We start from the raw sequence: 26,514 nt of genomic DNA on the forward strand, positions 1-26,514 counted from the left end.
TACTATTAAATGTTTGAAATTTTTATTAAACTTATTTAAATTTTCACATTAAATACATAAAATTAAATTCTCATTTTTTTACAAATGCACATGTATTTTCGTGTAGTGTGGCATTTTAACCATTAAAATAACAAAAGAAAAGCAACAAAAATGATAGAAGTGTTTTGCGGTCCACGTGAAGCACGAAGGAATCTGGCACACACGCGCCACCTCCTACTACGGGGGCCACGCAGCGTGGCTCTGCGGCCCTCCGTAATATTCAACATTACAAGCTCCAGATATGTCCCCAATTACAAATCAAAGCATTTGTCTGCATTTTGAGGATGTAGCAATGTGGTACAATCCAACCGCAACAACCTGCATAAAAAAAGAGCCAGCAAATGTACACATAAGGTTAAAGCAACGGCTGCGGTGGCAGCCAGATGCAATGATCATGACTGAAACACGGAAAGAGCAGCGCGGCCCTCTCATATTGCCTGCCCTTGCGTGTTATGACGGCACACTTGCCAAAAGTGAGGTAAACTGGCAACGTCTACACCGACACGACACAGGGACCGATTGTTAATAGCTTCCAAAGCCATCATTGGACCACCATGCGCCGAGGCGACACAACACATCAATCTGCATGCCTGCATATTTTAAGGAAACCTTCAAACAGGATGCTGATAAAATAAAATCTTAGATATGCAGTCCACCCCTTGTCACCATCAACACTGTTAGAGTCATATCCTGTGATTAGGCTATCAGAATGTTTCACAAACCCTTGGAGTGGCTCTTTGATGGAAGCTATCCAGAGCGGCTGGAAAGGAAAGAGATTCAACAATTTAATGACATTGCAAATACCACCCATGATTTTATTGATACGAATTAATATTTAAAATGCCCTGCAAATACATGTGCTCTTTCGATCCAAATCCTGAGTGTCCAAACGCCTTGGCTTTAGGCAGATGAGAGACTATCATCGGCAGCCAGTCTTTTTATCTTAGCGAGTATTCTGATGACCAAATGCTAATTGTCTACTTAAGCTAGGTTTTACAATGTTATTGTTATACAGCAGGCGTGGAAGGGGTGGTTCGTGCACTGTATTATGAACCCGGCAATGCTGGTTCACATCAGTGGCAAGCAATATCCAAATTGGGCCTCCCTACTTTGCCAACTTGCACCGACCAGCATGGTGAAGTATGCTCCAACAACCTCCATGAGTGACATAGCTTGAAAAGGCCTTCATCGAGCACTAGATTATTAACGTAGGTGTGCCGATAGAACTTGGAAATATGTATTCAGGCTACAAAATTCTATGTTAAGATATTTTTGGCTTTAGAATAATGAATTACATGTCTTTTCAGGCATGTAAAAATGTATTCTGTATGAGAAGCTATATATTGCCTAAATAATAATGAATTACAAGCTTTAAAGAAAAAAAATACAAACGTTAAAGTATGACCCAAATGTTTCCAGCAGCTGAGAGAATAGACAAAAATTACGAGCATATTATAGTTTAAGCACTCCAACTGGTTTTGATTTGAACAGATTACGTCTGCAAACGCTGAGATGTCATGGTGGAATCGCTTGCAGCAAGACTAGCGCCTGGTTGTCCGCATGTGTATGCAGCAGCCGTATTTGCATTGGCGCCGTATGCCCCCAGCGCTGCTGTTAAAACAGCGCCAGCTTGAGGTCGTTTTGGGATCTGGAGGCCCGTCCTACACTCGCACGCCCCCCCCAGCGAGCTACATTACACAACACAGCTGCAATGAAATACCAACGATAAAAATAAGCATGCGCAAATCAAATATGACGTTTAATTTAAACAATGCCTGCTCTACTGCCAATAGCGTGCCCTCTACCTCCTGCGCCGACGCAATTCGCACAGCTGCATTAATCTGCTCACGACGGCGATAGCCTAATTCTGTATCAGAACCTGCATCGAGATCTGTAAATGTGAACACTTCTCCCCCCACCGCATACACACTTAACAGTCGTCCCCGCTTCAAGCTAAACCCAAAATACCCACGGAATAAAAAGCCTTAAGAGTTTAGCTGAAAAAAAATGTGGTATGTAAACTGGCCTTATAACACAATGGAAATGTAACTTAAAATCAACACTTGCTCTCCACCCCACTTAACAGGTAGGTAGGATGTAAAACAAAACACAGGAAAAAGAACAATTACGTTCAGAAAGCTGCATGTTGGAAGTGTCAAAGCCAGGATGTAAAACCCAACTTCAATGCTGTAGACAGGCTGGACTGGAGTACAAGCCAGCTGCATTTATTTTTCCTGAATGAATCGTGGTCAGGCAGCCTTTGTTTACATAAACAGTGTTTCCTCTGAGGGCCTGTATAAGCGCTGCCTGATAGCAGGGATACGAGGGCATTTGATCGACGCTAATAATGCAATTTTCAAGAACACAACTTTTAACCTCATCCCCCTGTCGATTGTTGAGCCTTAATTTAAGAGTGCAATTTGCATCAGTAGGCTTGAACAAAATGTTTTTGGAAATTGCAGAAAATAAAACAATAAACAATTTTTCTTCCTGCTAAATTCTAAGGATGCCTCAAGTAGTATTGCTTGCAGTGATGGACTATGCACCAATGAAAAAAATCGGCAGTTTCATATGCTCTCCTTTCAATTTTAACTATTACTTATTTACATAAAGCATACCTGGCAACCAAAGTGCCCCCCGGGAGGCATGCAAAGTCGCACGGAAAAACGACCACTTTCTTTCTGTGCACACGTCGGGCAGGTAGTGGCCACTTTTGGGAAAGTGAGCAAACCACGTCAAGGCAAGTCGGTGAGCAGGGTGGCGGGGTGAGGCGCGGGGGGGTCCATAAATCCGCGGGCCCCCACTCCGTCCGTCAATCCACTGTATCCAGGCCGTCTGTGTGAGTGGAGTAACGAAACCTGAACGTTGCTGCACGCGGAGAACACACACACGCATGCGTGCACGGAAAGTTTAGTGGAAATAAAGAAATCCGCGGGGAAAACTTTACTCGACAACAAAACAAGATCGAGATGTCGCGGGCCGAAGTCGCAAGGTGGCCGGTGTGAGCAGGCACCGCTCAGACCCTGCGTTCCAATCCAGGCAGCCGTGTGATATAACTGGGTTCTCCAGAGAAGTTGATGGTTTTCAATGAGGGCACATGTGAAAGTAAAAAAATGTGAAGTAAAATTTGTTTTTGTGCTTAAGCTGTAGCTAAATTCAGTTTGACTGCGATGCGTTGTACATTAATCTGTGAATGACAACTTTATGCTACAGATCCGACTGGAAAAGACTAAGAAAATTATTATAGAAACTAGCTATGTCTTTATGACACAGCCAGATTACGACCTTGACAATTATCACCTGAATGTGAAATTGTAGTTGTTCCTCTGCATCCAGATCAGCCATAATTGGCCCTTATTGTTGGTAATGGAGGCATACAATTGTGACAAAAAAACAATGACATTTGCCAGCGTGTTCAACTTTCCAATAAATCAGTGAGGAGTTACTGGATAAACAACTTCATCTTACTTATTATATTTAATAAGATTAATTTCTAGATGTAACGCATTGCAAAGACAAGTGGTCTGTAGCCACCCGATAAGGCGGCGCCAATTCCCAGACCTCTGCTGTCCCTCTACGTATGAAGGTGTTATCGAACAAATAACGAGTGTTCACATGGAGGAGGAAACCGGAGTGCTTGGAGAAACTCATTACATGTAAGGGGGGGAACACTATCCCATATAGACAGAACCAGTTGCCAGGGGGGAAAAGTGGGATAAGTTTTGCCCAATCCTGGCCAGCTGGCTTAAACACTTACTAAACAAACAAACCGCGAGTCCACAGTTTTGCTCTACTGCCTTCTGCCAAGCCAGGGTTAACTAGTGAAAGGAAGTCTCGCAACATTTGTGCGATTCACCAACCCTCGCCTCCACAATGCTGGATTACGGGCATGCGATGGATGGTGGCCTCACCAGGCTGGTTGGAATCCATGCTTGGCTGAGTGCATTCGGGGGCCTGGTGGCCGCTCACGCCGCAATTGAAGCATGACGGGATGGGCGGCTTGCGATGTTGTGGTGGTGCAGCCGGGTGTCGGGGTCCCACACCCCCTGCCACGAACACCGCGCCCGTCTGCTGCCCATCGCCCACCATCTCCCGCGGCGGTGGCACCATGGCGCCGTACGCCTGCATGGACTGGTGCTGGGGCCCGGCAGGCAACGGGTGGTAGTACGGGTACTGCAGACCGTACCGCGGCGGGGCCAGGTAGCTCCCGGACACGCCGAGGGACAGCGTGTAGTGCTGAAATGCGTAAGTGTTGCCGGGTGGCATGGTGTTCTGGTAGTAGTTGGGGTAACTGAAAGCTGCCGACGCAATGGAGGGTGGCAGCGGTGGCTCGCCGGCCTCGGCGCTGGAAGCGCTGCCGCTGCAGCTACCATTACAGCCGCACATCCCGCAGCCCGAGAGCGAGCGAGCAGCGAGAGACGGCAGGTCAGCACCGCATTCAACGTCCTCGCCGATCTCGTAGCATGCGCTCTCCTCCGGGCCATACGTCGCACTCTCGTCGGCTACAAAAGCGACGCCACCGCCGGATTCGTAGCATTCGGGTTTCACAACATCATACTGTGCGGCCTCCTCAATGTCGTCGACGTCCTCGCCAGTGCCCGCTCCCGCCCCGGGGTCATAGACTCTGCCCTCACCGGGATTGTTGGTGGCACTGTCGTTTCCGTCGCTCAACTCCAGTGACAGCGCCCGCCCATCTCCATCGAAAGCCCTTTCCCACGACTCGTAAGCGGCGCTCACGCTTCTTTCTAGCGGCGCTTTGTGTGTGCCACAGACTGCCGTGTCGTCACTGGCCTTGTGATGCTCGTAGGCACCTGGCCCGCTCTTCTCCATCCGGTCACCAGACAAGCTGGGGCTGCAGGTGCTGCGCGCAGTGACGGTTGTCGGATGCGAGCCCAGATGCTGCGTGTTTGCGCTCGTGGCACCGGAAACGTGGCAATTCACCGCAGAAATCGGAGCTACAGCCATCCTATCGTTGTTAACATACGGCGTAGGTTGTGTGTTCAGCTGAATAACGTGGGAAGAGTTGATGCCAATCAAGAACTGGCTCTGAGAGCTTGACACTGGTGGTTTGATACTGGAGGGTGCAGAGTTACCATCTAACGAGTTGCAATGATGGTCAGCGTGGGTTTGGGAGGATCCCTCCGAAAAGGTCGCGGGCCTCCTCGATCGCACCCCGCTAGGGCCGTGCGCCAGTGTTCGAGAGCTGGTCACCACAGGGCCCGGCGCACAGCTTGGCTCCCTGTGTGCCAAGGCGGAATGGCAGCTGTGCAAGGGAGAACATGACGGGTGAGCGGCGGAATCGGTCACGGAGCAGCTTTTCACTTTGGATGCCGTGAAAATGTACGGCGAGGTCGCCACAGCCGAAGACGTCGCATACATTGGAGTGGACATGTTGGTGCCACCCATCCTAAAACTTGACAATGTCGGCGTGACCTCTGCAGGTAGGCCGACGGGAGCGACCACAACGTCCAGTTTCATCGCACCCTTTGTGTTCCCATGCGACGTTTTTCCCGACGGACCAGGACGGTTTTTGACCACGGATGGCCCCGACCTCGTCTCCAGCCGGGGACCGTGGAGGGGCGGCGTGGGGCTTGACGGGGCTGAGCAGGCAGACGCGACGGCACCCACGGGAACGCCGCCGACGGACGCATGGCAAAAAGGCACTGACGCGGCCGTGGGGTTGTACGGCAACACAATGGGAGCGTGGAGGGGGGAGAACGCCGTTGCTACCCCAACGGGCTGATGCATAGACGCCGTGACCGATGGAGAGTTACACGCGAGGTGGTTCACCGGCACAGGATGATGCACAGAGTTGTAATATGCGACATTGTAAGGTGTCGCAGATCCCATGTGGTTGGTGGTAGCGATGGACATATTCGGAGACGCGGTGAACTGGGCGCCGACCGGAATGGCTTCTGAGGGCTTCAAGCTGTAGGAGACGCCTGCAGAGCCCGAGTAGGACGTCATGGACGGGTCATACGCCTGGACCATGGGCATTGGGTGGACGCCCATCGTGCCGTAGAGCGCCGCCGCCGAGAATGTAGGCGGTACCGTGGGGCTGAAGGGCATCGCTATGGAAACCGGATGGAAGTGCGTCTGTGTGGGCAGCACTTGGGTCGTCACTTGCCAGGACGTGTCCCTTCTGACAGCCTCATTTTCTTCCACAGCGCAGCTGGAATCTTTGGGGTAAAACGCACGCTCAAGCTTAAAGTCAACTTGCAGAAATTAATATCTACAGTAAAATGCTGTATAATAAAACCCAGGGAACAGATTATTTGCACATATTGTCATTTCATTTGTCACCTCGTAAGTAATCATGATGGAGAGTCTACATAATACTGGTAGGAACGAAGTGGACCAGACCACCAATAGATTAATGTGTCCGTCCGTCCGTCCGTCCGTGTATCAACATCGCCCCCTACTGCAAACACTTGGCATGACCCTACAAAAACCTTTAGACTCAGTGACGCTATCCTGGTAGCAACATCGCCCCCTACTGCAAACACTTGGCATGACACGTGTAACATTCCCTTATTCCCTGAGATAGCTTTTAATTAAAACTTTGAAATTAAATAAAAAAAAACTCACAGCGCCCTAAAGCCTACAGCTAGGCCTAAAGCCTAGGCCTAAAGCCTAGAACTAGGCCTGAAACTCTCCCTTCGTATCGTACACCCGCCTGTGTGTGAAAGGGAGTTATGTTTAACAATGTTACATTCCCTCATGTTTTTAAATAGAAACATTTAAATTTAAAGATTTTACATAAATCATTAAAACATTTAAATTAAAAATTAACTCACAGCGCCCTAAAGCCTACAGCTAGGCCTAAAGCCGAGAACTAGGCCTCAATCTCTCCCTTCGTATCGTCCGATTTGGTGTAGCAACATCGCCCCCTACTGCAAACACTAGGCAGGACCCTACAAAAACCTTTTGACTCAGTGGGGCTTTCCTGGCTTAACAAGTGTAATAATAAACTTCGCTTCAAATTTACTTTACTGAAACGCAGCACGTTTTTTTTAACACAGAGACAAGATACATTTATTAACACAGAGACAAGATACATTTAATCGCCTTATTTGTGCACGAAAAGCACGGCGCGAGGCCTAGTGCGGCAGGCTTCGCGAGGCCTAGTGCGGCAGGCTTTGCGAGGCCTACTGCGGAAAAGGCTTCGCGAGGCCTACTGCAGAGAAGGCATCGCGAGGCCTACTGCAGAGAAGGCTTCGCGAGGCCTACTGCAGAGAAGGCTTCGCGAGGCCTACTGCAGGGAAGGCTTCGCGAGGCCTAGTGCAGAAGGCTTCGCGAGGCCTACTGCAGGAGGCTTCGCGAGGCCTAGTGCAGGAGGCTTCGCGAGGCCTACTGCGACAGGCTTCGCGAGGCCGTCCGTCTGTCTGACAAGATGGCCGCCCGCTCCCCTTGCTATCCGTGAACTAAATGAACTAAACAAGATGGCCGTCGCATCCGGCGCAGCCAATGACATCGCCTGTTGCAATCCTTGCTCTGTGGGCGCGCGAGTCAGTTGGGAGGGGGGTGTGGACGTCATCGCTCTGTGGGCTCGCGAGTCAGTGGGGAGGGGGGTGTTGACGTCATTGCTCTGTGGGCGCGTGAGTCAGTGGGGAGAAGGGTGTGGACGTCATCGCTCTGTGGGCGCGCGAGTCAGTGGGGAGGGGGGTGTTGACGTCATTGCTCTGTGGGCTCGCGAGTCAGTGGGGAGGGGGGTGTTGACGTCATTGCTCTGTGTGCGCGCGAGTCAGTGGGGAGGGGGGTGTGGACGTCATCGCTCACCCCCCATGCACAAATCATTTTCTTTTTAACTCCTCTATACCCGGTCGATATCCCTGTACCGGTATTAGTATTATTCCTACCAGCCCACCCCGCAGGGTCCTGTTAATTAAGCATAATACACACGTTTTAGTGAATTGTCCTTTCCATCCGAGTTTTGGCAAACAGCATTACAATGTCTGCAGTACCAAACGATGAGTCAAATGGCCTCAGGATTTGGCCCTGGATCTCATCAACTCCTTTCTCAGGTCTCTCCACAAGCCCGGCCTATCAAAGTGCCCCTTCCAGATATGTCACATGGACCCCTACACAGCCCCCCCCTGCCGCTGGTGGGCAGCCCAGACATGGGAGCAGAGAACAAATCTTCTGCATTGCCCTATGGTGCCCACAGCAGCCTATAACAACCAGATATTAAATGGTAGCCCCCTATCCAAGCACCATCCAGGTTCACATCTCTTTAACTTCCGAGGCCTGACAACTCTGGCATAATTCAGGTGATCTGATTATAGAGGCACTGGGCTGCTAATAAATCAGTTCAGGTATCTATGTAGAGTGTGCACTGGTGAGAGCTAGCATTTAGGATTGTACAGCTTTCATTCACGTTATCTTGCTAGATATTAACATTTACATACACAATGGTCTTGCAGACTGTTTCGCCTCACCCATGCTGTGTTCAACCACCACACTGCAGCTCACAACGCTTCTCTTTCTGCTTCTTCCCCTCGTACTGCTCAACTTACGAATTCCCCTCCCATCGTCTCTCTTTTCTCAGAGCTATTTTTAATCATTAATTAACCTTGCTCAATGAACAAAAAAAAGGACCTTGCTCAATAAAAAAATGTGTCAACTTGCTGGCCACCGGATGTTTCAGGCCCTTTGAGCAACTGTGTAAAAAAAACCAGGATGGACGCAAAGAGTTTACCAGAAGCAAAGTCTCTGCCATCCAGCGGAGCCGAGTCTCCCTGGGAACCGGCGTCCTGAGGTGCGCGTGTCCGTGCCTCTATTTCTTCCCTCTCCCTACAGGTCAAAAGGTGGCAAAAGGAGCGGTAGCGTATATATATATATACACACACACACAACGCAATGTGGATTCGTGTAGTGGTGGCCAAATGCGACTTCACCACAAGACGCCACACTGAAATAGAGGGAATTGCAAAAACACCTCAACAGAACACATCACAAGACTGCAAATTCGAATCCACACCAGGTTACATACAGCCACGAAGCAAAAACCAGTATCCCTTGGTGGGAAATCAAGTGTTTTTTTATGTATCCAGGAAAGTCTCACCGAGTCTTAATACTTTTTCATGGGAGAGCCGCATTTGAATGTGTGGCTAAGTTATTTTAACTAAACATTTTGTATGTGGGAGCAATCCAGAGTGTCAGGAGAACCCTCATACCAGGGGATCATACTCAAAGGTCAACAAAGACAGACGGAGGAGGGCGGGAGATGTGTTGCCATTTCCTGGCCACATCACAGTCTGGAGGGCTTAGGAGTTTCACAAGTCTGCTTGCCAACCTCCAGTGCCGGACTACCGGTGCTCTGGAGGCAATAGCATATTATATCGAGTAAAAGGTACCCCCATGACAAGAGCGTAGAATTTCTAGCACTGGCTGTGGGAAACAGGCATCGCCCAATGCCTTTTTGAGCATTGCGACAACATGATTTTTGACAAAACATATATAGCACATCAAGTGAACTTTACTTTCCAAGTGTCAGCCGAATTCCTGCATTGAAAATTAATTGTGAATGTGTCGCTGCACGCTTACCTCTGTATGTAGTGAATGAGTTTGTTTCGCGCCCGGATGGTCAAACTGTCCATCCTCTCCACATCCTCAGCGCTGAGATTCAGCACCTGCACACATATCGGGGTGTCCAGCTGGGCATTAAAATACTGCCGCAATTGTTCCGTTTGATTATCTTAACAGAACATGAGAATTGCTCAACTTGACCACGACTCAATTAACACTCGGAATTTACAAAAAAATCAATTGACAATAATTATAATAAATTTACAGACATTTTATCAATCCACTGCTCCTTAGGACCAACAAAAGGGGTTAGTTGTTCACCAAATATTGCACACTGGTCAGCATCGGTTGTTGGTCAAAGGGGTACCAGGACCGGTGCAGATATAATTTGCTGCTGATGTCAGCCGTGGCCGGGAATCAACTCAAGTCACCGGTTGCGTAGTGCTGTGCGCGAATCACGTGTGCCAGCCACCGCTCCACCCCAAAAGTAATTCCCAAACGTTAATTTAAAAACAGCCAGCAAGACAACCCCTTAGATTCTCCGCCGCTCAACCGCTCCCTAGCGCGCCGTCAGCCAGCGGCGTGTTAGCGAGCGGGTGAGCGCCACGTGGTGCGGGGCAGCAAAACTGCCTGGGCGACGTAACATCCGTAGTGAGAGTGAGAGACAACCAAGCTGTACCGAAGATTTATTAATAAACAACGTAAAGTTCTTACTGTGTCGGAGCCACTTATTACATCAGTACACCATGGCAGCATCCCCAATTGATATACATAACAAAAACCTTAGTGCCAGAATGTCAGAAACAGGTGTGCCCTACCTGGCTGAGCGAGAGGTGACGCAACGCCGGGTACGACTTATGCAGGTGTATCTGCTTGAGCCACGTGTGCAGGTTCAACGCCTGCACTGCCAGTGCTTGACTCGCTAGCTCGGCGTCGATGACAGAACGATCCGGCGGAGCCGGGCTGACCGCTTCTGGCAGCAAGCGCAGGGCGTGCGCAGGAGACTCCGAACCGTGCCACACTGCCACCGGCAACTGCACCGGCTGTTGGCGCTGTGGCAATGGGGAGTGCGAAGAGCCCGTCCTTTGCAGCGGCCAGTCGGCAGTCAAAGCCGTCGCCACCGTAGAATTACCCGTGCGCACCGGCGACGACGTGGTGGTCCGCAAGGGGTGGGCCGCCACGTCGTGGTTGGAAAGGTCATCGTGAGGCGATCGTGGTTGACCGGGCAAGGCCACGGGATGCAGGTGCTGCGAGGATGGGGGCGGATAGCGGTGCAAGAACAGCGAGTGGGTCGCGTGCGGCGAGGGTGACGCGGCTTGAGGAGAGAGGACGCACGACATCACTGGCACGGAGTTACCGACGGACAGGGTTGAGTGCGCCAAGGACGCGGGGGAACTGGCGGGGCTGGTGTCCGCGATTGAAAGGCACTCGATGGAAAGCCCTGTGTGAGCCGTGCTCTGAACGGACGGCGCTCTTGGGAAGGAGTACGCAGAGGGCGCGGCAGGGTGAACAAGGCCCGCACAGTGCACGTTTGTTATCGGCACGTGCTTCAAGGCCGCGGTGCCTCCTTTGGTGCTGTGCATGAAGGAAACGGTTGAGTGTGTGACATAGGCCGAGGGTACTGTTTTGTGCACCGAAGTCGTAAAGGGCTCTGCGGGTTGCAGCGAATGGTTTTTGCAGGGAGGCAGCGTCAGTTGGCCGGGTGCAGGGCTCAGCACACACTCCTTGTTGTTCGCAAGCCTGAAAAAATAAACATGGGGACGTCTTTAGTTAGAGAGTGCCGCAGTTCATTCATGAAACTGCAGAGCAACTTGTGCATCACACGCGACCCACAGCAATTATAATTGGTGCTCACAGTTTGACAAGGGAAGACATGCAGTGAACAGACAGTACAATTACCGGAATGGAGTAAATGATGGCGGTTCTGGTCCCTGTTGAACGCCCGACACCGAAGGGTTGGCTTCGTCTGTTGGACAAAAGGCAGGGATGAAAACCTTTACAATGAAATCTCTGAAGATGTATTGCATCATGCTGAAACGGAGACGGTGAGTGAAAAGTTTAATACTCTGCTGTCGCATTTCACAACTGCTTCTTCATGAGTACTCAAATAAATATGTATCAGTCCTGAATGAAAGGTGTTACAGAAACAGAAGGGAAATTCAAACAAAAGTGGACACGGCACCACTTCACCATTCACTACGAATGTAAACACAACACGATTTATTTACATACTAGCACTGTTGACTACGTACGGTGCGAAAGAGGTTAAACGTACAAATTCTGGTGACATCACAGATGTGACGTCACCCCTCACTTGCCGTGAAAAATATATCCATTATTGCGCCCCCCCCCCCCCCCAAAATACAAAAGTCTATTTTTATACGTTTTGCATTGTGTACAGTCTGGAAGCTACCCACATGCCAAATTTCAAGTTTATTGCATGTTGGAAAGTATGCTAAACATTTCGAACAGACACACATATTCACACATTTTCCATTTATATATATAGATTATGAGTGGCAACACTTGTAACCCTGACACACAACACATTTTGGGTTGGCTGCCATTTCATACTTGGCCTGGAAAATGTTTTGTCGAATGCAGACTATCAAATGCTTCAGCCAATGCATATTCGCTCTCAAATGTGGCTTATGTACACAAGCGTTCAGGAAAATATTATAATTTATTGGTACACTTATTTAACCCAGGAATGCCTCACCGAGTCTCAAGATTATTTTTAAGGGTCCTGGCCAAGCTTATCTCCAGAAAGTAATTTGTTAGTAATTTTTCAAATGGCCCACTCTTCTCTTGAAAAGGCACCGCGGAATCTTTAACGTCCACCGGGATGCCGTCATCACACAGCCGCGGCGTTGATCAGGGTGGCCTGCCGGAATCTAAAAGCGAACCTCCGCAAAAAGAGGTGAACTCGCCACTGCTGGGCAATGCACGTTAAAGGTAAATGCGTGCCAAAACTGCCTCCTACCCTCCTCCTGGCTGGAAAGGTCAGAGAAATCTTCCTCCACTCTCCCTAGATGCCCCACCCCACTGGCCACCGGACAGCGACCTGTCCAAGAGAAGCACAGTTAGTGAGCGGGGGTAATACCGTACGTTAGCATGAACGCTGCCATTCATCCCAGACTCTCACGACACCATGCAGAAGGCTAATTCAACAGGAGGGGCAGTTACATGAAATAGTTTGTCGAGTGGTATTTTTATGCCCATATACCAACATTTTGCGAGCTTGAACGCTTGACTATACGCTATATACAGTAAAAGCCGGATATAACATGGCTCATGACAGCGCAGATTTGGATATACTACGGGGCAAGTCATGTCCCCAAAAACACACAATGTGCTCAGTGACTGATCCAGCTGCCACCACTCCCCACCTCCTGCCCTCCCCTCTCCATTGGTCATAGTGCAGTACAGCCACACAGCCACCGGCCCCTACCCACGACCCTCTCAACTCCCCTTAGTCGCACATGCTCAGTTGGGCAAACGGGAGGCACAGAGACGAGTACGCAGACACACACACTGACACAAATAAACCCACAGCCACGGACACACAGATACAGAGATACACACAAATTCATTTTGCACTATAACGCAGTAGCCTGTAACACAGTTATTATTCCTGGCCCACGACACCAGCGGATATTGGACTTGTTACCGCATTACAAAAAATAGAAGTTCAGTTGTAAATTCCTAAACATCGGTCAACGTTTGCATGCCTCAGGCTCTCAATGCACAATGCAGTGTCCTTGCACATCCTGCTTTCGTTGCAATATTAACTGCGTCGTGCGGTGACATCACAAATGTATTTAACATCTCCTTGTTGTACGAATACCCAAATTCCAGTCTGGTTACATCATGAAATACCAAAGGCCTGCCGGCTATCATAAAATTACAAACTAGATGCGCCGCGAGTGAAACGTTACCACCCACATTAAAATGTGTTTCCATATTACCGCGAGCATATACTGGCGGTGTGCTCCAACACACCTCGAAAATCTCCGTCACTGCTACGATTAACTGTATGCAAGGCATGCAAAGCTGCTTTTGTGCTTGAACACAATTGGGAAGTCTGTTGATAAAGAGTATGTTTACATATGTGTGTGTATGTATGTAGAACTTCGTTCGCGCTGTACGTAGTCAACCATGCTAATCGGAAGGGTGCTGGCATCTCAAAAACCCAGAGGGGAAAAAAGAACACGCCGGCCCTTGTCATGCCACTTGATTTATTTTTATGATTATCTAGTCAGGAAAGCCCGAGTCTCAAGACCATTTCAGGAGGGTTCTCCCAAGCTTTCGCTTTAGGAGACGATGTTGCTATTTGGAATCCAAATTGAGTAATTTCCAGGTATTTTTGATAGTATTGGGATTTTTGGCCAGTGGCAGTTACATGGTATGGTTTTTTTCTTGTTTAGCTATGAGGAAGAAACTGGAAAACCTGGAGGAAACCCATGCTGAACAGGGGGAGAAGATATAAACTTCACAGACTCAAAAACAAAGATCCCCGGTACAGTAAAACCTTGGATTGCGAGCATAATTCGTTCCGGAAACGTGTTTGTAATCCAAAGCACTCGTATATCAAAGCACTCGTATATCAGTTGTGATCACGTGACGCTCGGCAGACAAAGCGTATACGTACGACTCGTATTGCAAGACCTCGCTCGTTTATCAAATTTATATTTCTTAAAAAATCTTGCTCGTCTTGCAAAACACTCGCAGATCAAGTTACTTGCAATCCAAGGTTTTACTGTATAGCTGTTAACAGACTGTTGGGGCAAGTGCTGTTAGCGAGCGCCGTTGCAGGTCGGTAGGGTACACGAGGTGGTGGATGGCGAAACCAAACCCGGCCACCTTTGTCTCCCCAGTGCTGATGTTTACACACCACACTCAATACTCATTGAGGGAAAATTGACCTAGGGGCGACCCAGGACTGGTGCAAATATTAGCCACTGTTACTGGTCGGGAGCGAGAATCAAACTATCGTATTCCATACAATCTCGCACACACTGCATACCAGGGGTAGACCATACAAACGCCACACAGTAGGGAATCAAACCCAGGAACTTATTGCCCAGAGGCACAAGTTGTTAGCACTACGCATGTATGTTTGTTGAACTTCTTTAGCACCATACATAGCCGACCATGATAATCGGAGGTTCGGGGGTGAAAGACAAAAAAAAAGTCACGTAGATAAAAAATGTATAGATCACGACGTTTCGATCGCAACACAAGCAACCGTCATCAGGTGAAACAAACACAGCAGGAGAACTGCTATGTCAGCTATGTCAGCAGTTCTGCTGTGCAGGAGAACTGCTACGTCAGCTACGTTAACAGTTCTGCTGTGTTTGTTTCACCTAATGATGGTTGCTTGTGTTGCGATCGAAACGTTGTGATCTATTAATTTTCTATCTAAATGACTTTACCGAAAGAACCAAAGAGTATGGATTCCTGCAGTCAAGAAAAGTTCAAATAAAGACAACAAACTAAACACTAAAAAACATGTTTTAAAGAAATAAGTTTTCAAATGCTGTGTGACACATGGAAGCTGAGCTGTAATGCCCCCGGCACCGCTCATCACTCACACGGCCTACAAGGGATTAAAGCAGAAGTGTTTCCCGCCGGTGCGACCTCTAATTTGCGAAGTTGGCGCCGAACACAAACGCAAAAGCCATTACGTGCGGGCAAAATTATTAGTGGCACATCCCGAATTCCTTCACACGCGGCCCGGCACAGACCGAGGACTTTCATGCCAACTTGCACATTGTGACACCACGCTGCAAGCGCGCCATTCTGACAAGTCGCATTAATAATCGTACTGTGGATCGTCTACCCCACCCCCCCACCCAAAATCTCGCCGCACCGAGGAAATATACTGACTGCTGTTACTCCAAGGGTGAATTCTACGTGTACGCGTACACAGCACGGGGATAGTATAAACAAGCATGTATGATCGTAAGCAAAAGAACATGTGCCTCAACAACTCCTGAATGTGTGACAGTGGCCAAAGATGCAGAATGTTCCAATGAATCCAAAGCAGTCAGCCGATGAAGCATGCTTCACTAAACACGGTGCAGCAAACGGACAGCCCTGTTCCTATGCCTCAACACCACAAAGAAAATCCGTGTTGTAGGCATGCAGTGGATATCCCCTGGCAGTTATGCAACATTCTAAATTTTATAGGGTAGTTTATTAATGTTGGGGTCCCTACAATTAGCTTATCAGTTGCACCATCGTCGAGTCATGCTGGTGCATTATTGATAGCTAACACCGATAATGTAAAACTGGTTACTAGTTCCTATACATTAAATTCTCCCTTTGTGTTTTCTGTGTCATCTTCTGTTACAACGAATAAGCCAAATTTCTGAAGAGAAACTACTATAGCAACGCTCAATAGTGCACTGCAAAGCACAAAATAAATTTTCGTTCAATATTACTCTTTAGAAGGAAGAATTGGTTACGGTACGGCATAACCAAAGTTGTAATTTTTCCTGTCAAGTTGAACCAAATGTCCACAAAGGAAAAAATTACTGTCATTAAAAGCTAACTTTTGCATATTTGGGGCAGCATGTGCATACCAGCTTAACGAATAAAATTATTACAAAATGTTTCTTAAGCAAGATCCATTGCAGGTGGCGACTAATCTTCAGTTGCGATAAACAAAGAATTGAGTTAAGATTACGGAACAGCTATTTACGAAGTGGGCCTCGTTCTCAACGCGGCAGCCTGCAAAAGTTGAAATGTGGGAAAACGGGCACCTGGGATTGCAACAGCAACCCTGTCCGTGGTATACCAGGGAGAGTCTGCACACCATATTATTATACATTTATATGTTTATACATGTATACGTTTAAAGTATGCTGAATATAACAACTGTGCAGTAATGTGCAGATGGTACAACCGATAGCCGGGCGTACAGTGCATTGAAAACCCTGCTTTAATTAACTTCCAGAGCAAATTGTGACGTGAAAAACAAACTTTTGTACACACGGAAACTTGCATCTGCGGGGCACCTTAATCAATCAACAATGAGTGCCACTCTGTCCTCTCTGCCACTGGCAGAGCCGGCAGTTGGCATGGGCCATGGTGCGATTTCCCTCCTCTTTTCTAGCCCGGCGCCTGGGCCATCTCAGGTTCGTGGGGGCCCCCCGGTGCAGTTGCACAGCCTGCACAAACGCCACTGCGGGTCGCGTGGCCAAACCTATAATCCTGGCCTCCACATTTGCGCCCAGAGGGCAACTGCCCTCTGTTAGTGCTGCACTCAGGTGTAAATGTCAGAAAGCGACTGTCAAGTAAAGACGGATGGACAACTCTGTGTCCAGGCGCTGCATTCGCAATACAAAGCACAAACATTGGTAAAATACTGCTTGGAGGATAATTGTGGCTATTACTGGTTTTCATGCGTAAAAACTCGTGTGACCTAGAGTTCATCTAAAAACAGGCTCCACCTGAACCACGTGCTAACCCGCAGTTAAACTCATAAAAGTGACATCACTCACATGCAGGCTGTCTGTTTATGTTTGCGTCGTCGAGTGCCGAAGCTTTACTCGCAAATGTGGGTATTAGAGTTCTGCTAAATATTCTGCGAATACCGCAGCGTCTGTAAAAGGGCAAGCGTTGTTTTCTTAAAAAAAAAGAATCTCTGAACTTGAAAGTGGCTAAGCTTAAGAGTCACTTCCTCCTTTCACATTGACTCAAGGTGTAACACCAGGTGGAAATATTTTTATCGAATATTTGCATTTAAAATAAATTTGACTTAAAAAAATGGATGATCCACATACACATCGATGCTAACATAAAGGGTGAAATTAATCGCACCAAGAAATGTGACGATTATTCCCTTTAATGTACATATCAGTGGGGATTTGTGATATATTGTGGTGTGAGTAATGACAGTGTAAACATGAATCTGGCGTATTATTTTCCAAACTCAAAATAAAATTACATCTAATTATAATAATAATGAGAAAGCTGATAAAAGACCGTCCCAGCATGCCGTGAGCTTGTTGCGGCGTAATGCTCCACAAGGAGCGAAGAGTAAGTAATTATAATAATTTCAGCTGAAAACGTGCCACACCGCACAGTGTTTTGCCGACTCTAGAAGAGAGAACGACTCAGAGGCATCAGGAACCATGAAAGGTCCGCAGTCCGCGATTAAGGTGTCATCAGCCAATTTATGTGGGAGGAAACCGCCCGGAGAAAACCCATGCGTGACAGGAGGCAACACTATTCCACACGGATGAACAGGTAGAGGGGGGGGGTCAACATTTTCTGTACGACCGTCTCCGGGCAAGGCAGGGTGTGGAACCTCATCGATGTCCACAGGACAGGAGTTTCAAAACATTTGCTTGATCCACCAACCCTCTACTCCACTGTGCTGGGGGATAACAAGCATATGTAGCCACCGCCACCTGGCAAATTCTAACTGAGAACCTAATGTTTCACAGAGGGTAATAGTCACAGCACTAGTGGTTTATCTGGTAGAGTCAACTGCACTTTTATCCTGTGCAAGGTGAAACGCATGCACGCACGCACAAACTGACCCATCATATATCCATCCTGACCAATTAACCGCCCACAATCTGTTGTGCATGGCGTAACTGTCATTCTATATTAACAAATAATAACTTTTGACGTGCAATGTAGATATATTCCTAATCTCACGCACATTTGCCGATTTATAAAGCATACAAAATAATTTTTTTCCCGTTTCAAGCAGTTTGTGATGGTTATCCAGTAATCTATTCGTGGATGGTGTAACTGTAATTTTTGTATTCAATGTTGACCCATCTGACATTTTCCCCATATCCATCAGTCCCCAGCGAGTCAGAAACGTGGCATTATACTGTATACACAATATATCCAGGTACATGTTTAGGAATGAGAGACAGCAACTGTGTCTCACACAAAAAAGACAAGCTGGTTATTCACATAAATATATTTAGAGTCATCCTGGCCATCGGATGACTGCCAACATTTAATGTTGTTTGGACATGCACAGCTCTACTGCTTTCTTGCAAAACACAGTTGCTCTCAATACTACGCAATGCAATGGCTGCAGGGCAAGAGGCACACCCGCGCTCAAGTAAAAACATCACATTTCCACCAAAAATAAAATGAATGCGTAGAGATAAATATCCATGCTATCTCACGGTCTGGGATGGAGCGGTGGCGCATCGGTAAGCGCACTGCAACATGAACCCAACGACGATCTCGGTTCAATTCAAGGAGATGGCTAACACGAGCAGCGTGTGTTGTAAGAACCGATCGATCTTGGGCTTCAGACCGCTTCATCAATCTGCACTGACCAGCGCGGTGAGGTACAGTCAACCAACAGACATCGACAACATGGCTGAGGGAAGGCCTTCACCTGAAATGTGTATTGATAAAATTGTAAACAATTATTATGATTACCTCATACTCTGCAGATCAACATTCAGACAAGTCGCTGGGGCAGCTTGACATACCCATGATTTACCCTGGCAGCATCACACACCTCGGCTACCTTTATAGAGCAGCCGCTCCAGGCCTTCGGGGCCCCCATCGGACGAGTGGTCCTCTCTGTCCACGCCAACGCCTTCGCCATCAGGATCCGACTTCCTAGAATTCTTCACCAACAACCCAAAAAAAACAACACACACGGACACGCACGTGTTGCAGTTGTGCTCTTCATAACCTACATTAAAAAGTACAGACTTGTAAAATAAATAAAGTTCCACATCATTTAGGACACACTAGACAACATACCCAGACTTGTTACCATTATGTATGCTACTTTTTATCCGAATCAACAGTAAAAAGCTATCTCACGGCTGGTGGTGGGGGTGGCAAACTTTATATTGTGTGTATATTTACACGTTTTGCCTATGACTAAATTACTCGAAATTTGCCCTACACCAAGGCTTGTTACTACCAAGCATTACAGGTGTTAGAAGTTCTGAGATGTGTGGCGGGAAGCAGACGGCAGTGCTGCAAAATCAACTGTTGTACTATACTTCTATGCTCAGACCGAATTCAAAAACCGCACTGACCAGCATGACCAAGTAAATGATTAAATAACCCTCGACGATACGCATGACATCGGGCGGCCCTCATCCAACAGTGTATTGCCAAAAAGCCTGCACATACACACGTTACGCATTTTAGGTGAACGGCCATGGGGAAATCGCTTTCTCCCTTCTCCCTACACAACTGACACAGCTCAACTGTTGCATTACGGGCAAGCAGAGTGCATCTCGCAGCACTGTGCTGCCAGATGAGCCAGAATAAAAAAACCAGACTTCAGTAATTTACACTCTCTGCCGCTTCTGTGTAGGCTCAAAACAGCAAGCGGCTTCTCCGGTGGTTTTAAGAGGCAAGCGGTGCGTTTATTTTTAATCGCACTTGACATATGGAGTGGCTCGCATCCGAGAGACGCGATCCGCATCTCGTTCGAAAGCAGCAGTCAACTTGCGGTGGCGGCCAAGTACTGTACCAGCCGGGCCATGGGTATTTAAAGCCTTAGGGGTGAGGTCAGGCATGAGGTCAAACATAGGTCTGCCACCAGGAGGATGAAGGGTCACTGACAAGGCCACATTATACAGAGTTTCCCAAGAACGCGTCTGCCTTACACAGCACTCTCTCTCTCTCAGTCCTGGTAAAAGGTTTCAAACTCCCTGTTACGGTAAAGTATATGTATACCATGGTACTGTATTGCAGAGCAACTTCACAACACACACACACACACACGTGTGGATTGTTCAGCATCAAGATAGAAGTTGTTTTAACCAGTTCCATGGCTCGGTATTGACATGTGTGAATAGCCAAATGCAAAGATTTTAAGATACAGTAGTGCCTGCAGTTTTATGTCTATAATAACCAGATGGGAATCTGGAACAACTGTACATTGATGCAGGCTTGACTGGATATGTACAACCCTTTGTAAATCCACTGCTGGATGAAGGGCCGTTGCCAATCTGTGTGAATCATGGGGGTTATTTGACCATACTTCACCATGCTGGTCAGTGCTGAAGGTGGGGAGCATAGATATAATGTACAAGAACCGATTTTGCAGCACTTCCCTCTGTTGCCCAAAATGTACGAGTTTAGTTTTGGTAAAAGTCAAGTTATAAAAAACTGCAGTTAACGTTAATGTTTCATCTTTCCATGGCTCCCATCGTAATAACAAAAAAGACATCACTTTCCAAGAACCTGATTTATGTAGACATCGGCTGCTTTATGTTACATTTTAATAACAAATATATAAAATGTTGACGTTGAATTTGATCTGTCACATTTAGATCATGAAAAATAAGGATTTTATTCTAATTTTGTGAGTAATCAGCAAACATCTGAAAACCTTTGGAAATAAAATTTTGTATCTGGGAAAAAAAATTTGGGATTCATCTGAAAGATGTCATGGAATTGAGATGCCACTTCTATGTGCTTAAGTGGAAGTTAAGTCAGTGTGACGTAACTGGTGTGAATGAGTATGTGAACATCTGAGTCACTGGCGGACAGAGTGGGGGGGGTAGGGTACGTGCCCCCCCAATGATCCGATCGAAATCCCTAATTTCGATCGATCATTGTGATTTATTAGTAATAAATCGGCATTTTGCAACCCCCACTGTCACTGTGTAGCATATTATTATATGCCATGGACTCTATGAGATGATAGGACAATAGTCTGAGTCCATAATTGGCAATAAGTAACGGCAAAGCAGTTACAAGCGACTCACGTAATTGCGCGCAGTTGCGTATACAGTACACGACTTCCCTGAAGGCATACCTTCAGCAAGCGCGATGCCAATCACACACGGTTCGAATCCGACCCTCGATCGATGGCTGCGCCATCGCCGCACACGCGTCGAAAAGCAAGGAACAAGTCCTTACTTACTAACAACTCCTATCATTTTTCATTGCTGGAGGGGTTGCCCCCCCCCCTACCTGAAAATCTTGGCTCCGCCATTGGTTTGAGTGTGTACGAGTGTCAAGAGTGTGAGTCTGTAGGGTGTATGTCTGCATGTACCAGTGTGTGAAAGATTGAGGTGCTCGTGAACAGCACTTGCTGTTAAGGCTATATCAGAGATATTTGTCTTTGGGTGAGTGTGTGTTCTAACGTCTGCAAGTGCACAAGTATACGAATGTGAGTTGCTTCAAGTTCCTGTCTGCACTCACCTCACAGCCGGCACCGTTGGTGCACGCATGTGATCCAGATCTTTAGAGACAAGGGTTGGCAGATTAACCACACGTCTGTGAAACTCTAAAACCCACTGGGCTACAAAAGAATGGGGCCAAGATTTTGGTAGAACAGCAAGTGGGTTCGTAAACCTGTCCGTGCGGGCCTTTGAACATTATCCCCTTGTACTGGGAATGGGTTTTGTCCGAGTAATCCGGTTTCCTCTCACGTGAAGTAAAACACATCTTTCGAAAAGAACTGGCCAAGTCTCAGGGCCCTTCTGACAGTCATAACACCTGATGAGGCTTTTCTGGTTACCAAGTGTGACTGTTATTAAAGAATATAGTTTTAGAGTAAAATGAAATGTATTAAAATAAAAAACGAAATACAAGTATTAAAGTATATAAATTACTTTAAAATGTAAAAATGTCAAAAACATTTAAATCGTTCAAGTTGCTAAAAAGTTATAATGAATTGTCTAAATTGGGAAAATAATTAATCAGGAAAATTAATTTAAAAATCTGAAAGACAGGAATTGGGCACAAAATATGTAAAACACCAAACACTTAAATATGAAAACCCTCCCAAGTGGAAATCAATACACACTGTAATGTGCATATTACTATTCTGTGGCACACGCTAATATGCACATTACAGTGTGTGCCACAGAATGGTAACATGAACCACAAACAGAACTGCATTGACAAAAAGCCTGTACATTATTATCACAATATGTACAAATGCCATACTAAATAGAGCAGTGGTATAAAATATCTTTAGTGATTATCTCTCCAAATTTGCTTTCAATGCCAAAATGAAACTGCTTTCACTAAGGATAATGTATGCAACCAGCCACCCACCAGTACACACACAGGACTACAGAGTACAGGACTGGAGATATGACACATACACGAATCTAGGGCTCGCCTTGGCAGTGGTGTACTTGGCACAAATAAAATAAACCAATGCACACCACGCTCCCAATTAACACTGCCTTACAGCAGAAACACCAATAGCCAAATGTTTCGGGCTAAGTCCATTCTATTCTGAATTGGTGCAACATGAAATAATGAACTTAAGTTATACACATTTCTATTTAGATGACATGCGAGTTATGGGATAATCCATTTGTAACGGTGCTATCGATTAATTAATTGTTAAAGACTACAAAAGGCATGTGGTACCAGTAAAGTTTTGTGGCAAAACACAAGTGAGAGATTCGATCGGGGCCTATACTCAGGATTTGGTCATCTACACAAGGGCCAGTTCCTAAACTGTTAGCCTGTTATGTAATTTTCATTGCTGTGCATGCACACTTATATCCACCGATTTCAACGTATGATTAACCTTGTATGGTCCATCCATTTCATGAGACTCCCAAACCCACTGGGCTCCACAACGGTAAGGTGGCAGCACAGCGAATAGGCGAGTGGACCGGTCTGTGTAGACCTTTGAGTGACATACCGTGACTGAATAGCCAATGGTCGATTTGCTTTCAGCACTTATTACCTCTCACATGATACAAAACGCTCTTTAAACAGAAATGAGTCAAATATTTTTGTGCAATTGGACACTTTTCCACGGTGGTGATATGTTAACTACCTCGCCTGGTATGAAGGAGGTTGTGGGTCCGATCCAGACCCTGACGCCTGTATATATGGAGTGTTCTCCCCGTGGTCACGTGGATCCTTCTCCGGATCCTCCGGGTTTTCCCTCCACATTTAGAAACAAGCATTAAGCCAGTAAAATAATTCCACCAAGGCTTTTTTTAATCTAACATAAAAGTGTTTAATGCAAAGTTACAGATGACGGTTGTGAGTTTGGAGATCTGTAAATTGACCAGGAGACAACTGCATAAAAAATATACCTTAAAGTGTAAAGCCCCTGAAATCACATGACATGAAGCGTAAAACTGTGTAAAATAAATCCCGCTTAAGGTGTTAAAAGAAACCGCCCACAATTACACAAACGAAACACAACTTGACCCATGCATGGGCACCAATGTCACGTTGGGGACATGGGGCCCGCAACCACCTTGGGGCACCAAAACCTGGGGCGGCCACGCACCTCCCTGTCTCCCCGCCTCGCCTGGCGTAGCGCCCTCCTCAGCTCTCGCAGCGTGAGCCTGAAAGCCTGCTTGTGGTGGAAGGCGAAGGCCGGGTGGTTGGAGGCCATGGTGTACAACAGCACCAGCTCCTGGCCGGCCCTGGCGCCTGCCTCTCCGGAGGCCAGCGCGGCCCGAGGCGGCAGGAGCATCGCGAGCCCGGCGACCGCGCCCCGCCGCGTCTGCGGGAGGCCCTGGGCCTCAACCTGGCCCGCCTGGGCAGCCCCATTCCCGCGGGGGTCCCGGGGGGGTCCCAGCGTCCTGTAGAGCGCGTTGGCCGCCTCCCTGTTGTCGGAGCGCAGCAGCGCGAGGGACACGAGCAGGCGGCCTCGCACCGCCGCGTCCCCGAGGTCAGACCGCGCGGCCGCCGTCGCCTCGCCAGGGCCCGCGCCGGGGGCCGCCCCGTTGAGCAGCTCGGCGGCGCTGTTGGCCCTGAGCTCGGCGTCTCGGAGCGAGTGCTGGTCCTTGCGGGCGAGCTCCTCCAGGCAGGCGGCGGCGAAGCGCAGCTCCAACGGGTTCAGGAGGTCCAGGAGGCCGCACAGGAACTCGAGGCGGCCAGCGGGATCCAACTCGCCAAACCAGCGGTATGCGCTCTCCCGCTGCAGCGCTCGCACCTTCATTGCTGGGCCCGGGCCCGTCGCTCTGCCCGCGGGGGCGCGCGGTATCACCTCCTCGGGCGGCCCAGCGCGGCCATGACTCGGTGCGGCTGCCGCTCCGACTCTTCGCGTCACGGGGTGAGTTGGGCTGGAGGGAGGAGGACGAGCTATGGTTGCGCTGACCGAGCCGACTAAGGTTTGTTGCACTTGAAAGGCGAGGAGGACACGGGCACTGACGGACGGGGTGGGTGGGGGGGTGTAAGAGACGGTACACGCGGCCTGCGTCTCCCCTCTGCTTCGTCCTCCTCCTGCCGCTCGCTCCTGCTCGAGCATCCGGGTCCCGGGCTCACGCAGGCTGCGTTAATGGAGCGCCGAGCGCGGGCCCGCGGGGATTATTCGCTGAGTTTGGCGTGGGGTGGGGGTGGCTTGGGGTGGGGGCTTGGCGTGGGGGCTTGGGGTGGGGGAGTGGGGTGGGGGGGCCGCCCAGCGACGCCAGCAGGGGGACCGCGGGTTAGATCCCCGCTCTTGACGCTCTCCGAAAAAAATGCATGTAAAGTATTATTTATAATAATGTATTGGGTAGACCTGTATGTGTGGCAATCTTTTCGATCTGGAAGTAAAAAGCTGTGCTTTTATAGGGAATTAATTATGCACGTGCAAAGTAAATTACCGAACCACAGTTTACAAAGTGGCAGTCGAGAATGCACTGAATTGGCAATGCTGTATATTAACCTAAAATCAAATATTAACACCATTAAGGAAATTCCCTCAATGTTGAAGTTTATTCTCATACATTACAATGGGGGTATGTGGTTTATGGGAAAACAAATCGTATGCATACGAGTAAAATAAACGACAAATGTGAATGCAGATTCGGTAAATGGTGATGCTGGCGGAGGCGATGTTAGTAGTGATTGTGTCGTTTGGGGCACAGCTTTGTGCATCTGCCAGTCATCTCAGTCAGTCAACCCATGATACATGCAGGGTCTGTCCAAGGGGCCTCCTCTCAGCGAGCCTTCGACGGTTCACGTGGCCTCAAAGTGCACCTGGTCTGGCACAGGCGCTGTGTTGACGTCACCGCCACTTAGAAGCGAATGGCGGTTGTATCAGTTGTTCTTTTCATTGTTGTCGTACCCCTTGCTGAGTTAGCAGCAGTGATGGGCAATCCGCTGCTGGGTTGAAGGCATTTCCCACGGTAAGCGCCACGTCTCAAGTCCGGCAAGGTACTGTTTGATCCACCTGTGCTTCCACCCCCTCCGTCAACGATTTCTTCTCTCGCTCGATGGTTCGCCGGCCCTGCCACAAACTCCGTCCTAGGACACACGGTTCGCTGTCGAGTCTCCCTCCCCTAATGGCAGTGGCGGCTCCTGCAAAATCTCTCAGGGGGGGCAAATGTCTCGATGATTGATAAGGATAGGGTCCACCCATGCAATGGATAAATTAACAGCTTAAGCATGTAAAGGCAACTTCACTTCTTTAATATTAATGAAAAATAAAGTGACTCTTACAATACATCTTGTTTGTTTCTATACTCACTGTTAATACAATCCACTCAAGTTTATTTTATTAAAGATTCCACTAGGTGGCGACAAATTATATTGTTGGATGAAACGTGCTTACGTATAATGACGTAAGCACGTTAGGGCGAGCCCTCCCGGAAGCCATAGAGAATGCATTGGAGCGCCCGCCGGTCGAAAAAAACATCTTTGAATGTAAGTCTATGGGGCCACTCGGGGCGATTCTCAGCCGGAGTGAAATCGCCCAAAAAGAGGCGGTACTCCACAGAACGTGACATGACGCTGATTGGACTATATCCAGAGGCACAGTGACGGCTAGCGTGACTCTGTGGTTGAATGACATTGGTGGTGCGTCGCCCAATCGCCCTAATGAAGAAACCGCCCCTGCCTAATGGGGTCCGGTGACCTTGGCCCCCCGTTAAGCGCTACGCTGCGCTACGAACCCAGCCCCCCAAGTTCCCAAGTTCGATTCCCGCTCACGGTCACCAACACTGGTGAAGATTATCTGAACCGGTCCCGGGCCCCCTCCCCTAGCTCGACTCAGCCTCAAATCAGTACCTGGTG

General features: G+C 48.1%; 1 protein-coding gene across 4 annotated transcripts; it reads right to left on the reverse strand.

Annotated features, from left to right (window-relative positions):
- On the reverse strand, nt 1–24,727 carry LOC133340316 (mucin-2-like). Of its 4 annotated transcripts, none has more exons than XM_061548454.1 (9): nt 23,801–24,727; nt 19,082–19,184; nt 12,551–12,631; nt 11,467–11,533; nt 10,386–11,307; nt 9,586–9,671; nt 8,738–8,832; nt 3,951–6,218; nt 1–2,907 (listed from the first exon to the last, which is right to left on the reverse strand). In XM_061548454.1, the coding sequence occupies exons 1-9, from the start codon at nt 24,455–24,457 to the stop codon at nt 2,852–2,854; spliced, it is 4,335 nt and encodes a 1,444-aa protein (XP_061404438.1). In that variant the 5' UTR covers nt 24,458–24,727; the 3' UTR covers nt 1–2,851. The 4 variants fall into 4 exon arrangements, with proteins under 4 accessions (XP_061404438.1, XP_061404437.1, XP_061404440.1 ...); XM_061548453.1 differs by having other exon boundaries at nt 19,073–19,184; XM_061548456.1 differs by lacking the exon at nt 12,551–12,631.
- Between the last annotated feature and the right edge of the window lie 1,787 nt (nt 24,728–26,514).

This window comes from Lethenteron reissneri, chromosome 9 (assembly GCF_015708825.2).
Source record: "Lethenteron reissneri isolate LAM-NWPU_2019-01 chromosome 9, ASM1570882v1, whole genome shotgun sequence".
NCBI classification, from domain to species: Eukaryota; Metazoa; Chordata; class Hyperoartia; order Petromyzontiformes; family Petromyzontidae; genus Lethenteron; species Lethenteron reissneri.